The sequence below is a fragment of the Anneissia japonica genome, unplaced genomic scaffold, assembly GCF_011630105.1.
Source record: "Anneissia japonica isolate Jap-2015-1 unplaced genomic scaffold, ASM1163010v1 scaffold288058_len748972_cov163, whole genome shotgun sequence".
NCBI classification, from domain to species: Eukaryota; Metazoa; Echinodermata; class Crinoidea; order Comatulida; family Comatulidae; genus Anneissia; species Anneissia japonica.
In genome coordinates, this window is record NW_022701645.1 from 96,028 (window position 1) to 113,169 (window position 17,142).

The window sequence follows — 17,142 nt, forward strand, 5'->3', positions numbered from 1 at the left end:
TTATCACATGTAAGATTATCGCCTATGAAAAGCAGGTCAGATGACAGCTAATGACTCATGTTTTATAAGAATACATTTCTGTACTAATTAAATGTCGGGTGACATATGGTGAGAACATTAGGCGAATGCCTGCCTTGCCAAATGAGGTGTTTACACTGTTCTTTGTCAGCATCTTCTGGTGCTAGGTAGCCAGTGTTGCATCTGTTTAAATCAATGCAGAAACACTTCAGAACTTCCAAAAACATCTGCATTTTCTTTTACACCTTGTAAGCATGTGTTAGATTTAGTGAGGTTGGAGAAAATTATGTATGGTAATTTGGATGTTTTATTGTAGCTTAAGGCGTTGATTTTGTAATTAATAGTTGTTATTTGTAAATCGATACAACGCCTGTCATCTTGTGACAAGACGCTTCTTACCATGCTTCTGTCATGGGAAGAATGCCGTAGCCAAAACTTGCGTGCCTCAGCCTGGAAAATGATGGGGCTGAGGTACGAATGTTCCTCCCTGTCCCCTCTATTTCAAATTCCTGGATCCAGAACAGTCATTGGTTAGTTTCAAGAACATTTCATGGTTACAATCAATATTTTCATAATTATATTCCTCTATGCTTAATTAAAGATGTACTATCAGTCATTAATTTAAAAAAAATTATTTCCACATGTGAATGGAATCAAATCTGTCCTGTCTTTTTGACTGATAGTATTATGTATTTGAAATATACCATGTGGGTGCTATGAGCATCTAATTACTGTTATATATTGTTTGATATTATGTACTATTATTTTTTTTTTATATAGAAAAAAGATGGTAGCAGTGCATCAGGTTCAAGATCATCATCCTCTGCCAGTAGTAAATATGGAGGTAACTTTTTTTTTGCATCTAATAAAAGTCATGTATTTATTAATTACACATATATATTTTTAATAAAAGTAAAGTAATATGATAAAAAAAACAAATTAAAATATGAATTTTAAAAATCATGCAAAATTCTAAATTTATATAAATAAATAATTTAGTTAAATCTAGATTGAAAGGTATGAATAAACAATTTATTTATCTTTAAAGATAAAATAAGTAGTGAATATTAAAATACAGGTTTTTCTCCAATTAAAGACCCATCCAATTAAAGGCCCTTTCCAATTAAAAACTGGAAACTTTTCTGTGGTCCAAAATTAACAAATATCTTATATCTTCATTATTATAATTAGAGACCAAAGCTGATAAAGACCATGGAAGCTCCAGTCCTAGACGTGGTCTTTAATTGGAGGGAGACCTGTATGTGCACATGAAACCATGTGATGTGTTAAATCTTGGGGCTACAAATAAAATATAGGTCTCCCTCCAATTAAAGACCACTTCTGGGACTTCATATGGAATGATGTGCTGTATATATTACTGGCATGTTGTTTGAATGTATTATTTATTCTCATTTGTCAGAAATGACAATATTTCAAAAAGATATTTCTTGTCAAAAATGACAACTGATGTTATGTTTGGTCTTTCTTTTCAGCATCGGGAAAACTTAGAAAAGGTAGCGGACCGGCAAACATCGCAGATGAACACTTACAGAACGACGTGGAAGAAAAAAGACCGAGGCAACTCGAATTGGACGCGGCCAATGAAGACATTCAGAATATTCCACCCGGACTCATTGAGAAGTACAAAATCGGACGAGTCATCGGTGATGGTAATTTCGCCGTTGTCAAGGAATGCACAGACAGGTGAATTGTGGGATGCATTTCCCATGAAATTGTTGTCATGGTTATTATTACCTTGCTTGTTTTTGCATTTAATATTCCTTGAATGTTGTGTTCACTGTTTCATTTGAATGATATATATTTAATGTATAAACAATCATTTTCGTTGCTCTATCTATTTTTTAGTTTTTTTTTTAAAGAAGAAATAACTTTGCAATAATAAACTAATAATTTATTTATTTAATTGTTGGCATGAAATTCTATATTTTGTGAAATTATAATTAATGTTGTTGAGTTAATTAACATAATGTTTTCTAACTGATTAAGTTGTATATTACCGTAGTTCCTCTGGTGTAAAGTCCACTATTTTTGGTGCAGAGTCCAATTTTTAATCAAATGGCAATTGTTTGGCACTGTATACCCAATTCGAAAACCAATATTTGACTTTTTTGCTGAGAAAATTTGTAAAACTCATACCCCGGGCTTTTGGCAGAGAAAAGGCAGGTACATGAAATTGGGCATAAAGTATAGTGTGGGCTTATACTCGAGATGGCCTTATACGCAAGGAACTACGGTACATATATGAAGTTTATATACATTAACATACAGATGAATAATAACAGTGCTGGAATAGAAACATAAGATGCAGACATCTTAAGAGGACATTTATGTTTCTATTATAGCAACTGCTACTATTTTATCTGTTTGTGTTGTGTTTACGTTGCTATGCAGCCAACCTTATTTGTTTAAAAAATGTGTTCTATTATTTTGCAAAATTGTCTGGGTTTTGAGAGAATGCATCACATTTAATACCGGTACATCTTGAAATAATTGTGCATGTGTAAAGAAATATTATTCCTTTTTTTTCATGTTTTTTTTAAAGCATCCATGTTCCTTATGCATGTTAAGTCTAGCACACACTGCGTCTGCGGAACACCAACAAATCTTTCTGCGTCATATGTAAACGCAGACCGTTGCCGGTCGTTGAAAATGATGCATTGGGCAACACATATTAAATGGAATTGTGTTGAACTCTGACACAGTGTGTGGCAGTCTTTACTCTATTGCATTTGTATGTATTCCATGTCAGTCCATTCCAAAGGTTAATATTCAATTTGCTACTTCAATATTATTGATCTGAATAATTTATTGATATTAATATGATATTGTTTCCATCATATTTATATTTAATCCAATGCATGTGTACATCTATTAGGGAGCTTTTGATTGCACGACGGCGGTAGGGCGTGGAACGTAACGACATCACAAAAAGTCATCTGCGCATGTGAGAGCGTTGAGTTCTTGCAGCCGTGTAGATTCTAGGACGGAATTTGGCCAAATCTACGGTGCGCAGAGAACATAGGACGGTCATGTATAAGTGAATCCGTTCTAGCATTTGCGTCGTCTTGCAAATCGAAAACTCCCTATTATATTTTATTTTATTCATTTCATTGTCATTAATGAAAATTATCATAATTTGCTATTTTTTTAATTTATGAACTCTGCTTTTCTTGCATTGAAAACCTGCCTTTATTTTGCATTATTTGTATTATCATGAATCTACAGAAAGTTATTTTTAATGTTTTGCAATCATTAGCTGTTATAAATAACTCTATTGCAAAGAGTGTCCTCTGTTCTAAAATTCTTTAAAACCCCTTAAGTGATATATTACTAATTTAAAATAATCAAATACAGTATCCACTTTAATTGGAAAATAGAATTTGAATTTTTAACAATTTGTTTTTTATTTTAAATGTGAAGGTCTATGCAAAAAATATAGAAACAGCTTTTTTATGTTCGTTTGGGAAAAGTAACATTTTTTTTTTCAATCTACTTTATGATTAATAATTAATAACTTTCTTATTATACAAATTAAACAATTCAAATTTTTAATTGAATTGCTCAAGGTTATTTTTCTTGTTGCTTAACACAGTTTATCTTTAAAAGGCAATCTTTTTCTTGCCAATGAAATATTTATTCATATATTTATCTCTGCAATATTAAATACATGGCAATCTTGAAGAATTATAATTGACATACATTATTTTAGTTGCTTTTGATATAAAACCCTGATGAATAATGTATGGGTGCTATATAATCATTTGAAATTTGGTACATAATGTACAGTGAAAAAAATACATTGTACTATTGAAATGTATAAGTGTCAGCCAGGCCTACCATAACGTGTGTGAAGAGTCACTGGTTCATTCCATTTTATATTACTACAGTTAACTACATTTACAATACAGTGCAATCCAATACTCTATATATATGTATACCTAAAATATTCTGTGTACAAAATATAGAACTTAGCAGACTGTCCCAGGTAACATACATTCAATTAATATACAGTACAGTACTGCAATTTATATACCTTTTTGTGAGGAAATTTTGCCAACCACACAATAATTGTTCTGTATACAATGTATATCACAATTGTATTTAATTCTTTTTTAAACCATAAGTATTGAATATCAGTGCAATATCTATTCCTATTTGTGGAAAACTACCCAATAAATCATTAGGGGCTTTATTAAGTATTTCCGATAAAACATGTCAGGTTAGGAAAAATTGCATACTTGTTGAATATCCCTCTCATGTAATCTGTTGTAATACATAATTTGTAATCTGGTAAGAAATGCTATTTTTGGCCTTGATAATTGGCAATATACCATGCATATATTAAGTTATTCGTTACTAATTATATTTTCTGTTCTTATTTATTTTTATAATTTTTGATTATACATTTAGTTTGTTTTTACATTTCATTTCTATTCCATTATATTTTGTTGAAATAAACATTATTTACAATAATCATTTTATGTTTTCTTAGTTTTTGTTTTTGTTTATATTTTATTTCCATTGCTATTTATTTCCATTTGTAGATTAAATTTCTAATTTCACTTAAATGAACAACTATATAAACTGGAAACTTCTAAACATTTTTATTACATGATTCATCAATCTTCAAAATTAATCTCATTTCACAAATGCTAATTTGATAACTTCCTATTGAAATCATATTTCATTACAGACAACAATTTCACATCATAGATTGTAGTTTTTAACAGGATAATAAACAATTAATTTAATAACAATATGTCATCACCATAATCAAATCAAATTTAACCATCGTTTGATCTCAATCAATGTCCTATTAATGACTGTGCATTGGGTGAAAATTTAAGATTGCATCTATTATTTTACAGAAAATTATTTTCATCATTATTTTGTGGTACACTATGTATACAGTAATAACATATGTCAATGAAGTAGAAGGTTATGTAGGTATCCCACCTATGTAGGTCTCTCCTCCCCCCCACCACCCTGCCACCACAATTAAAGACACTTTTGGGGCTGGGGTTTCCATGGTCTGTAGTAGCTTTTGTCTTTAATTTGAATATAAGCTTTTGCCTTTGATTAGGATGTAATAGGGATAAAAGGCATTTGTTAATATAGGACCTCAGGAAAGTGGTCTTTAGTTGGAGGTGGTCTATAATGGGAGTGGTCTTTAATTAGAGGGAGACCTGTATACATTATGTTCTTTTCATCATTATTTATGAACGAATATATACATGACATGAAAATGTGTTTATGTACATTATGTTCAGCATTATTTTGTGGTACAGTAAATAAAATTAAAAAAAAAAAAACATTGTCATTATATCATCACGAAACATCATTTTTATCATAACTGTTAATTCTATCTTCATCATCATCATCATAATTGTCATAATCACCAATTTCACATTGTCATTTTCTCCAATGAAATCATAATCATGTCCTTCTCATCATCATCACCATCGTTGCCATTATTATCATCACCAATGCATTTATGGCCTCATTGACATTTTCATGAATACAGTACATTCATAATTATCTCTTCTTCTTCCTACTCCTCATCATCATCATCATTAACATTATCACCAGTGTTGCAGTAATGACATCATTGTTATTCACCAAAACAAATCATCATAATCGTATTGTTTACTCTCTTAATCCCTTCCTAACCATCATTATCATTTAATCAGTCAGTCAGTCAATCAATCGTTATGTGAAGTTCAGAGAGGAACTGTATGTCATCATCATCATCATTATTATCATCAATATTCACGTGCTATGCGCACAGAAGTTAGTCTCTCAAAATGCTACGTTTTTATTTTAAGTGTTCAGGTATACTGATATTGATTCAAGATTGTACATCAATTTTGTAGCTAAACATATTTTCCCCCCTAATTGATGTTCATACAATTTCTTATTTGCAGGTCAACAGGTGAAGAATTTGCTCTCAAAATTATTGATAAGAAGAAGTGCAAAGGAAAAGTAAGCTTCTAATTTGATCTACCAATAATGGAATGCACCACAGTTTCATTGGAATAATGTGCTATATGTATATGAAAATACTTTAATTGCTATCTCTTCCCACATGCTTGTGGTAACAAGTCATTTCAGCAAAACATGACAATGAAATTGGCATCTAGTGGTTCAGTTTTAACACGTTCACTTCAATGGATGAGTTTTACAGTTTTGAAGTGTGGCTGATGGACATGGAAGCACAAATTCTAAAAGTAAATTTAAGATGTTTGCTGTGTTGGAATACAGTGTAATAATACTTGTTGTCACAACACATGTCAATGAAAGTGTTCAACCCTATTCATTCATAATGAAACTGATATATTTTACATAACGTTTGCTTGGTTTGTTGAGTTCATACAAACTAGTACTGTTGTGTATTGTAGTGTTGTATTAAAAATATACTTAGTTTATTATAAATTTCATGCCATTATTCCCTAATAGGAAAAGATGATTGAAAGCGAGGTTAGTGTTCTACGCGACGTGAAGCACCCAAATATCATCCAGTTACTCGACGAATATGACGGGCCGAACCATCTATATCTCCTTATGGAACTAGTCAAGGTAAAATTAAACTACCCATGCAAAGGATTTGGAATTCACATATTATTTGACGAGTCAGTTCACTGAGTTTTTTAAGGCAGGGGTGCTGAAAGATGAGCTATAATATAAAAGCCATAATATATCAGCGTTGGTTCAGGTGGCAGGCTTTTTTATGGTTCTGGTATATGGTTATGGTGGTAGAACAAGTCTCAGATAAGGACTACAAACTGCAGGTCCAGTGTTATACAATTGCTTGTATACAACATAAGAATCCAGTACATCATTCGAGATGAGTTGGGAGGGGTGGGGGAATACATCCCAATGTACTGTTACAGGCAGCCTCTGTTGTGGACGACGAGAGTTGCTTGTACCAGTAGCATTGACATGAAGAGATGCTTAGGGATGAAGAAAGTGACCAAATGAGCTACTAAATATAGAGATGAGTTTCAGCTCTTTAAGTTAATAATAAGGTGTGCTGCCTTTGGGCAAGCAAAAATAAAAACATTCCTGAATTTTTTTTTTTAACCAGGGTTATGGTTAACATTTTTCAATTTTAATTTTTGTTTTTATTTTTTATATTAACATTCAACACTAATTCTTTTTTGTTGAATTATTGGCAAATGTTTTTATCTTGAAGGGTGGAGATCTTTTTGATTCCATTTCAATGGCGACAAAGTACACAGAACGGGACGCAAGTTGCATGGTCCACAACTTGGCTAGCGCCATTAACTACCTACATTCACTTAACATTGTTCACCGGGACATTAAGCCTGAGAATCTTCTCGTCTGCGAACACAGGGACGGAACAAAATCGTTGAAACTTGGGGACTTCGGTCTTGCGACTTTTGTGATGAAACCTTTGACCACAGTCTGCGGGACTCCAACATATGTTGCCCCAGAGATCATACTTGAGACTGGGTGAGTTGTTATTTACGTTGTTGAAATATTAATATATTTCACGTACCCTTGACATTTCTATTATGTAGTTTACAGTGTCTTGGTATTTGCCATTTCAAAATGCGAGTCATTTTGACATTTCTGAAGTAGTGTGACCCATTGGTGACACATTGGTGACACATGATGCATGTTGCAACGCTTGTGACACTTGCTGTGGCACATGCTTTGAGTCACATTGTTAAAGCTCTGTCCACGCTATAAAATTTTATGTGACAAATTTGTGTGGTATGCCCATATATGGAATGATGATGTCATATTTACAAATATGGCCATATCACAGTTTTTTGGTCACATACAATTTGAGTGTGAACAGAGCTTAAGGCATTCTATGATACATGTGACACTTGTTATGACACATATAAACACATGTGAAATATGTTGCGATACATGTGACAATTGCTGTGACACTGGAGATGTTTTGTTATACATACTTTGTTTTATTTGTTATGTCACCTTGCATTGAGATTATTATTTTCTTATTAACATATGCCTAGGTAGTCAATAATAATTTTTTTTTTTTTAAACAATAATTTATTATTTATCAAATAATAAAATTTATTTATTGTCTAGTAATAAAATCATTTTTCTTTTCAAGGTACGGAGTTCAAGTTGATGTATGGGCAGCTGGTGTTATTACATACATTTTGCTCTGTGGTTTCCCACCATTTAGAAGGTAATCAAAAGTAATAAACATTATGTGTCCATATTATGTATTATAACATAGTGAATAATTTAACAGTCTTTAGCGAATCTCAAATGTTAATTTGTGGTCAGTGGCAATTGTGTGTACTCGCTGAAGATCTGTAAGGCCAAACTCAAATTTTATATCCAATAGTAGCTATGCATGATTTACAATAGCTACTGGGCACTCAAAATTATGGTATTGCTTTGCTATTCTGTAATTAACATATTTAAATATATATCGAGTACAATGAATAATAACTTTTCATTATTTTAATGAAGAATAAATAATAAACATGTATTACTCTAACTCCAGAACTATTTATTTAGTTTATTTATTCTTTCTATATCCTGAAATGCACTTTCAATACACATGTACTGATATCAAAAATGGTTGAGTTAAAAACAAAAGTGGGTATAAAATCAAATAATGAATGTAACAACTTAATAGCTGAAAAATGAAATGGTCCTATGCCCTTGTGGTATTATTCTGTAATTTAGATATTTTGACTACAGTGAATAATAATGTGTTCATATTTTGATATAATAGCGAGAACAATGACCAGGAGGAGCTGTTTGATAAGATTATTATTGGAAATTACACATTTATATCTCCGTTTTGGGATGATATCTCTAACCTGGCCAAGGAACTCATTATGTGCATGCTGGAGATTGACCCTGAGAAACGATATACTGCCCTCGAGGTCATGCAACATCCATGGGTTGCGGTACGATTTTAGCTTCTTATTTTCTTTGTCTATTGTAAAACGTATGTATGTGGTATTAATTTTGGTATGGAAAAACACCTAATCAGTTAATTTAAAGTTTTTTTAAATAACATATTTCTAAGTATTGGAATTTATGATTATGCAATAACTTCAGAAAAGTCATTCCTTATGTAAAAAAAACCATGGGGTTCGCGTAGAGGCCAAAGGTCGGCAAAGCAACTGAATGGTAATCTGAGAGTTTGTGGTTCTGATCCATATTATATTAGTGTATAAAATATGTATAAATATATATACAAAAAATAATCATAAGTTGTCAGAGGTGATAATAATAATAATAATAATCAAATAATAATAATAATAGTAATAATAAATAATAATAATACATTAAGTTTATTAACCACAAAGCCTAATTCAAAAATAGTCGCTGACATTGACACGTAGTGTTAGTGATCATTTCGTAATTTTTAAATTCAGGTCAGAAACTATGTTTTCCAAAAGTGAAAGTTTAATCCTAATATATTATGATTTATGTAAAATAATATTAATAATTTACTTTGAAGCTAAGTGAAATTGTTTTATTTTATTATTACATTATATAAACAGTCGGTCTGATTTTCCTTTCTAAACCTGTTAGATATCCTTAGTAAATTATTATTTATTTTCATTAAAATATCTAATTGTTGATTGATTTTTTTGTATACAGGAGGACGGAGGAATTGAACGTGACTTTCCCATTGAGCTGTCGAAGAAATTGAGCATGAACTTTGACATCAAACCGAAGCAGTCTATGAAATCTGCCGGCATCGCTCTTGTGGCTGTAGGTTTGACATTTAAATACAAGAGAGCTTATAATTACGCGACGACAGTAATATCTACCGTATGTCCAAATAGTATTATGTAGTCATTTGCCCTCGAAGACTGGTTTGCATTGCATCTTCGTCAGAAAATGCAAGACAGTCACAGATGACTTAATCCACCTTAATGTCATGTCGTCTTGCAATGTAAAGCTCCCTGTAATTACAACATTAAAAGTCTATACAAAGAATTATGAAAAAAACTACACATTGCATCAGCAACAAGAAAAACAATTGAAGTAAAAAATCTAGAAAATTCATAAACCCATTGTTTACACATAATTTTTTTTTGCATTTTAAATCTGTATTATTATTGTAACAACATTACATTAGAACTGCATGTAATTGTTTTGCAGTTCAAGCACCAATATAGTTTAGTTATCAAAATTTATTTGTAAAAGTTGACTTCATTTTTAATGTAGAGAATAGCAAATGGTGCAAATATGTGAATTGTTTACATAAGATCTACATCATCATTGATTTGTGTTGTAATTTGTTTGTATATATGATTTATTTTTTTCAAACAAAATTGAGAAATATATCTAATTTTTTCAGAAACCATCAGGAATTCCAAAGAGGAAAAAATGACATTGACTCAAATGATTTTGGTAAAATTGCACCTTTAGTCAACATGTTGAGGTGTGTTGACTGTAACCATGGCAATAAAGCACCTTGATTAATAACACATTTCTGATCTGATCAAACTAACAATTTTTATTCCTTTTTAATTCTTGTATGCATTTTTTGGAAATGACAAACTTGTTTAATATATTTTAATAGTTTTTGTAATTTAATTTTATTAATGGGATACATAATTATATTTTATACTAATACACAGTTTAAACCTGCACTTTTAATGTAATTTACATATATTATATCTATTTTCTAATGGAGTTTAGTGCATTCTTGTTATTAAGTCGAGATCAGTATAGCGCATTTGGCTAAACTAATTTATTTATATTTATAATTCATTACTTTACAAGTTTTACCAGGGTTTTATCAAAACATTTGCATATGACAAGTTCTTTATAAACTTCATCTTACACTTTCTGGAATAACATTTGATCAACCAATATTAGACACAGGAATTATTTTAACACTTAGTCATCTAGATTCTAGGAGATGTAAGCTAGCTCTTCTAACAGGATGAATTATGCATGAATACAATTTTTTAGATGGTATTGGTAATGGTATTTGATTAGCATGATAACTTGCATTCACTTGGAGATAACAGTTGAGTGTTTGTGAATGCATTTGTGCAAGGATGATTGAATGAAAGAATGCATGAGCTAGATAAAATACTGAACGTTTAAAGTTGGTACATCCTGCTAAAGGCTAAGATCATACTTAATATATTATTGTTACATACATTAAGTTATAATTGTGTATGGTATATATATATATATATATGCTTATCAGTTTACTCAACCTGGTGCTGTATGTTAATCCATCAAACTTTTGAGCTTGATAACATTTCTAATTTTGTCTATCTTTCTTACATTGAGATGTATCCTGTGTTTGGGATTTAGAGGGTTATCCCAAATACCATAGCTTTTGACAATGTGCTCATATGATATGTAATAAGTCAATTAAAATCAAAACAGTGTTATCTGTCCTGAGTAGAGCATACGTAATTCTTCTAAATTTGAATAAGTATCTGATAAAGAACTGGAGTAGAGCGTACGTAATTCTTCATACATTTGAATGTAGCTATTAGTTTTTAGAAGTTTTAATTTGTGATCACAGTTCACCATCCAATTCGAGACCAATTTAGTACCTGAAGATTGAGCATGATTTCAGGGTTCAGTCTCTAATTAGAAGATTATTTTTGCTTAAAAGATTGAAGATAGTTATTTTGGTTCTTTAAAAAGGTGATCTCGAATAGAGGGTGTCAGAATTGAAGGGCACACTGTATAACAATATTGTCTGATTCAGGTACTAGTCGAGTTGCTCTCTGATGATGCTATTCTACTCTTTCTGACCTTTTTATCTTTCCTTTTTTTTACATTTAGGCAACTTCATTAGATAAAGATAGTAAATACTTCAAGCCAGCTCTGAACAGGATGCGAGTGGAGGCAACCTCGGAAGATGAGGAGAATGGGAATGATGTTGAAGAGGAAGATGACAGTGATGACAATTTTTGAGGTATGAAAACCTTAAATTAATTTAGAAATTCTGTAAATGCTTTAAATAGTAATTTTTATTCAAAACTGTAGCATGTTTGATAAAATGCCTAGGCAGATGGATATCCAAGAAGCTAGAATTCCTCCCCCGCCCCACCCCCAAAATAATTTAAAAATAGAGGGAGAGGGGAGAGAAAAAAGAAAATGGTATTAAAAGTGCTGCATGATAAAAGTTTAATTTGTGTACTTGTATTGTATTTTATAATTGACTACACCAACCCCACCCGTGGGTGAGATGCCCTTGGACAGTCTCTGGATCTTCCCCTGCTAGGTTTAAAATACTGTACAAACCCATGATTTGTTTTTCTTTTTATGAATAAATACCTTCTGTGCTGGGAACAAGCACAGCCACATATTTTTTTCTTTGCTCCATTCTTTTATCACACATTTACTGAGCATTTGGTTCTGTGTGTGGGATTTTTAAATTGTAGTTTTGTGGTAAACAAACCTTCAATAAATAGTGGAAATAAGTAAAGACATCTTTTACCCTTTTCAGGATAAGAAGAAATGACATTTACCAATGGACCAGGTTAGCATCCATCATCTACTATATGACCTTCCAAGAAATTCTCTGTCCAGGTGTCTTGTGGGAGTTTGTTCTTCCATAATTTTAATTTATTCATAAGAAAATTTCTTACAAAAAATATATGGGAAGAGTGCATTAGAAAAGTATAATTTGTTTTAAGTTTATAAATGTATGTACTTTGGAATTTATGTCTTTTTTTTCTTTAAATTTTTTGTCAAAGTGTATTGATTCCAATAAAATGCATCCGCCATTATTATTGTTGTTACTTAAAATTGATTTATAATTGTATCACGTATTTTTTAAATTTTATGATTATAGTATCATTAAGTTATATATGTAATTTTTTAACATTTCAAATTACCTATTATATTTACATATCTATCCTATATTATTGGTGCTTCAAAGTTTGATTTATAAATCTTCAAAAATTCAAGATTTTATTCATTTATCCGAGTGATAATAATGATTAAGGAAATAGTACTTAAAAATATTTGACACATTTTAAAAATGAAAATACATATTAATTTTCTAGTTTTTGTAAAGTCTTCAGCTATTTGAATTGATAAAACTTTTAAAATATCATGCCTAATTCTCTGATTGCTCTAGTTTTATCTGACAAAACATATTTAATTTAACCATATAATGGTCATTAATGGTGGGGTGCCAGAATTTTCCTGACGATGCCAACAATTAGGAATTTAGAGTTAAGTTGGCATTACAGTGGATTTTTCCAGCATTTCAATCAAACTTAAGAAATGACCAATCAGAATTCAAAATTTTTAAATTTTTTTATTTCTAATTTTTGGTATTTTTTTTAGATTCTGTATGAATTCTTCTTTAAAACAGTGTTTATTTGATGGAAATTGGTTGAGTGTTAGTGAAGTTATGAATATTTAATCCATTGGATATCAGCCATGTAGATTTTGAGAAAATGGCTTCCAAAGATTCCAAAATCAATAGTTATTATTAAGATTTGTATTTTAAGAGCAATTTTAATATACTTTTCAGTAAGATTTAGTGATTGATATTTTGCAGAAATGTTCTTGAATATATCTTTTATAAAATGCAAAAACATGACAATTTTCAAAATTCTGATTCTGAAAATTAAGCTTAATCATTTTAAAATTGATTTTAAGCCCCGATACATCAGGATTGCTTGATATCAAGACACAGAATAGACCTTTCGTCTAAGCCCATATACATCAATTTCCTGAGTAAATTTATTACTTGATCTGCTTTACAAGGAATCAACACGGTCCATTCCGCACTATCAACTTTTATGTAAAAAAAAATTGTCTGATTTGCCCATTTATGGCCAGAGCTTTCATATACTACCAAGAATTCAATGTAGTTGAACATATAGTGTGGTAAGAATATGATACTTTGTACATAAAACATTATTACCTATGATTCATATCGTATAATCTACAACATATGTATAAGTACTAAAAAATCATGTATGGAATAATATCAATATTTGTGGCAAAGACAAGCCAAACCAGTCACTCGTCGCAAAAATCGATTTTGAGTTATTAATAGTGTTAGCGAGTAAAATAATAGCTATAAAATGGTAAAAGAATCATTCAAATCGGACATTTCCTTATGAAGTTATAACAAGCGTTTAAACATACAGCTGTTTAAAGAACAATATATGAGAAATCAGCCTTCAAAGTTTATGATTTCATGCATTTCTCATGCAGAAACTATCATCAAATCCTTAAAAAGTGTTGTTTTAACATTGAAAATGGGGAAAATAACAGCATAGAATGATGATATAGATATGTAAAGATTAGTTTAGTGCAATAAAATAGATTTTTTAAAATTTGACATTCCAGCATGTTTTGGCCATTTTCTCTGAAACACGATTTGCGACGAGTGACTGGTTTGGCTTGTCTTTGCCACATTCTTAACATTTTGTATATTAAATATCATCATGTTTAATAGATGCAAGTGTCTAACTTGCATGCAGCTAGTCACTTATTCTAGTGTATGAAAGGAACTCTATTTTTACTTGGAAGAATTTCATCTAGTCTTTAGTTGAATATACTGTGAAAGCTGGTTCTATTTTTACTCCTATACCAAGGAATTCGCTTATGCAGTGGTGTAAAAAAAAATTAAAAATGTGGGTTTTATCCGACTACATTTTAATCTGGTTGGCAAGGTTAGCGCACTAACCTGATCGGGCAAAGGTGTTGGGCCTACCTCCCTGGTCTGTGCGCTCTTAGTGGAAATGATTGCCAGCCTTAAACCTGTATTCACATCTGATCTGAACCGAAATATTGACTGCGTTTTTTTCCGATGCATTGAACGCCAACGTCCCTATTCTTTACACACTGATACACATTCTGATCTGATAATTCAGATTCGGTGTGAATGCCCCTTAACTCTCTTGATAAAATGGATAATATAATGATTATTTCCAACACCTTTTCTTCCATATCGACCTTGATACATATCTTTTTTATAATAAGCTATCGTTAACGTTCGGTGATTTTTCTCATTAATTATGAATTTATTTTATTAATTCATAACAATTTGACCATTTAAAAACTTGTTAATATCTGTGACAGATTAGAAATACAGTATTACACAAACTTTTATTGATGTCAATTGTTTTTGTTTTTATTTTTGTGATTCAAAATGCATTTTTTATTTCTGGTGCCTACAGATGTTGGAATATAATTAAATTTATGTAGTTCTTATATTGTTATTTTATGATGCTTCTTTATATTACCTTCCGTGCAATAGCTCATATTTACATTAAACAATATGTATATAAATTGTTGTAGCTTAAAGAATGATCTTTCAGTATTTGCTTGTATTTATATTATTATGATGACATGTATAAATCTCCATTGATTATCATAATATTTTATTCAAACTTCTTTTTTATTTAATACATACTATTACTGTGAGCATTTTAATTTTAATATTTTATCATACAGTTATCATTTTTAGCCAGAATAACTTCATGGCTTTTTGTGTCTACTGCCCTCTATAGGGCAGAGACACTATGTCCATATCTGTATGCAAATGAGCGTCTAGATGTTTGGCATTGGCCATCTGGAAACATTAGAGAGCTTTCGATTGCATGACGGTAGGACGTAATAACGTCACTAAAAGTCATCTGCGCTTGCGAGAACGTTAAGGTCACCTCGTTGAGTAGATTCTGGAACGCAATTTGGCTAAATCTATGGACGCAGTGAACGTAGAACACCAGGTAGAATGGTCACGCATGAGTGATTCCGTTTTAGCGTCAAGTCGTCGCACCAATCAAAAGCTCCCTAATGCATAATTCGGAGCCTATTTTATGTATTTTATGATGTGTTTTTATATAAATTCAACTTGTTAGAAAGTGTACTAATTATGTGGAAACATCTTAAATCGAAGCTGAATAATACAACTTGATGTGTCTTCCCCAATCATTACCCAAATTAAATTATTTAAACTTTGACCTCAGTAACATATTGTCCAAGCCAGTTTTGGTGGCATTTTTTCTCGGAAAGTTTTCCAAGCAATGCCAACATTTTGCATAGTTGTAAAAATGATGATTGAGTATCGATGTCTGTAGTAAAAATATCAATTGTTGATATAATTTAAGAAAAATGTAATTAATATGGTAAACCCAAAGAAATTTCATTTAAAATGATTGATTTGTTAGATATTTTTTATTGAATTATGTAAATTGTGAGAAAGTAAATCATTGGCATGTTTCATACGCGTGCACAAATAGTGATCTTGAATCACTTTTTATCAGTAAAATAATATTTGAACATTATATAACACTATGGTTGAAGGGAATGTGGTGTGAGGTAAACAAACAAAAGTAAAACTGTCACCTCAAAATTTGTGCATTTGTAGCATGTTATGGTTCAATGACTTTTGTCATTTTATATATACTGTATAGTTAATACATGGTGTGTCAACAGTAATCGATATATTGTTATACACATGTAAAAAAGAGGTTTTTTTAAACCAATATTCCAAATGTAACGCAATTTTAAATTCATTTGCCCATTTGATGGTGCAACGCTTTTAGTATTGATGTGTAGTAGTAGTTTATGTAAACATAGAATATGTAAATGTTACTTAAGCCTGGGCACTCGCTGTCGTGTACAACCGTCGCACAACAAAGCCAGCTCTGCTCGCTGTATGTGTTAGACCACACAACGCCGTCTGCTAATTGCTAGTAGCAGTCTGAATGGGTCGTCATTAAAAACCATCTGTTACGCACGCGTCGTTTCATTACGTTCTTCATATATTCGTGTCGGCCGTTGGGTGCTGTGAGTGCCCAGTTTCCATAAGTGTACGGGGTGTTCTCTACTTCGTTTAAACATGTCACTATCTGTGAAGTGTGGTAAGTTGCTGCAATTTGTGCTGTGACTTTGGTGCAATAAATATGTTTAAACTTACACCTTTTAGTTGTTTTTTATTTTTTTTTCACTGAAGGCATTTTGTGTATGTTGGTGGCATATCCAAGCAAAATGTTTGAAACTAGTACAAATGTACAAAGAAAAAATATTGATATAATGTCAAATTTCCGAGACTTAAGTTACCAATCCAGCCAATGATGCACTGTAGCTGGAATTGACCATAAAATATGATTGATGATTATCTAG

At 31.2% G+C, this 17,142-nt stretch overlaps 1 protein-coding gene across 1 annotated transcript in view; it reads left to right on the forward strand.

Moving 5' to 3' along the window:
- Positions 1–12,806, forward strand: part of LOC117103683 (serine/threonine-protein kinase DCLK1-like) — a gene marked incomplete in the record, with an annotated part of 31,287 nt that extends 18,481 nt beyond the window's left edge. The window contains 10 exon segments of the mRNA XM_033244283.1: positions 799–862; positions 1,512–1,722; positions 5,964–6,021; positions 6,496–6,615; positions 7,232–7,512; positions 8,147–8,224; positions 8,783–8,960; positions 9,664–9,777; positions 11,827–11,960; positions 12,492–12,806. Coding sequence (XP_033100174.1) covers positions 799–862; positions 1,512–1,722; positions 5,964–6,021; positions 6,496–6,615; positions 7,232–7,512; positions 8,147–8,224; positions 8,783–8,960; positions 9,664–9,777; positions 11,827–11,958 — 1,236 coding nt within the window.
- Between the last annotated feature and the right edge of the window lie 4,336 nt (positions 12,807–17,142).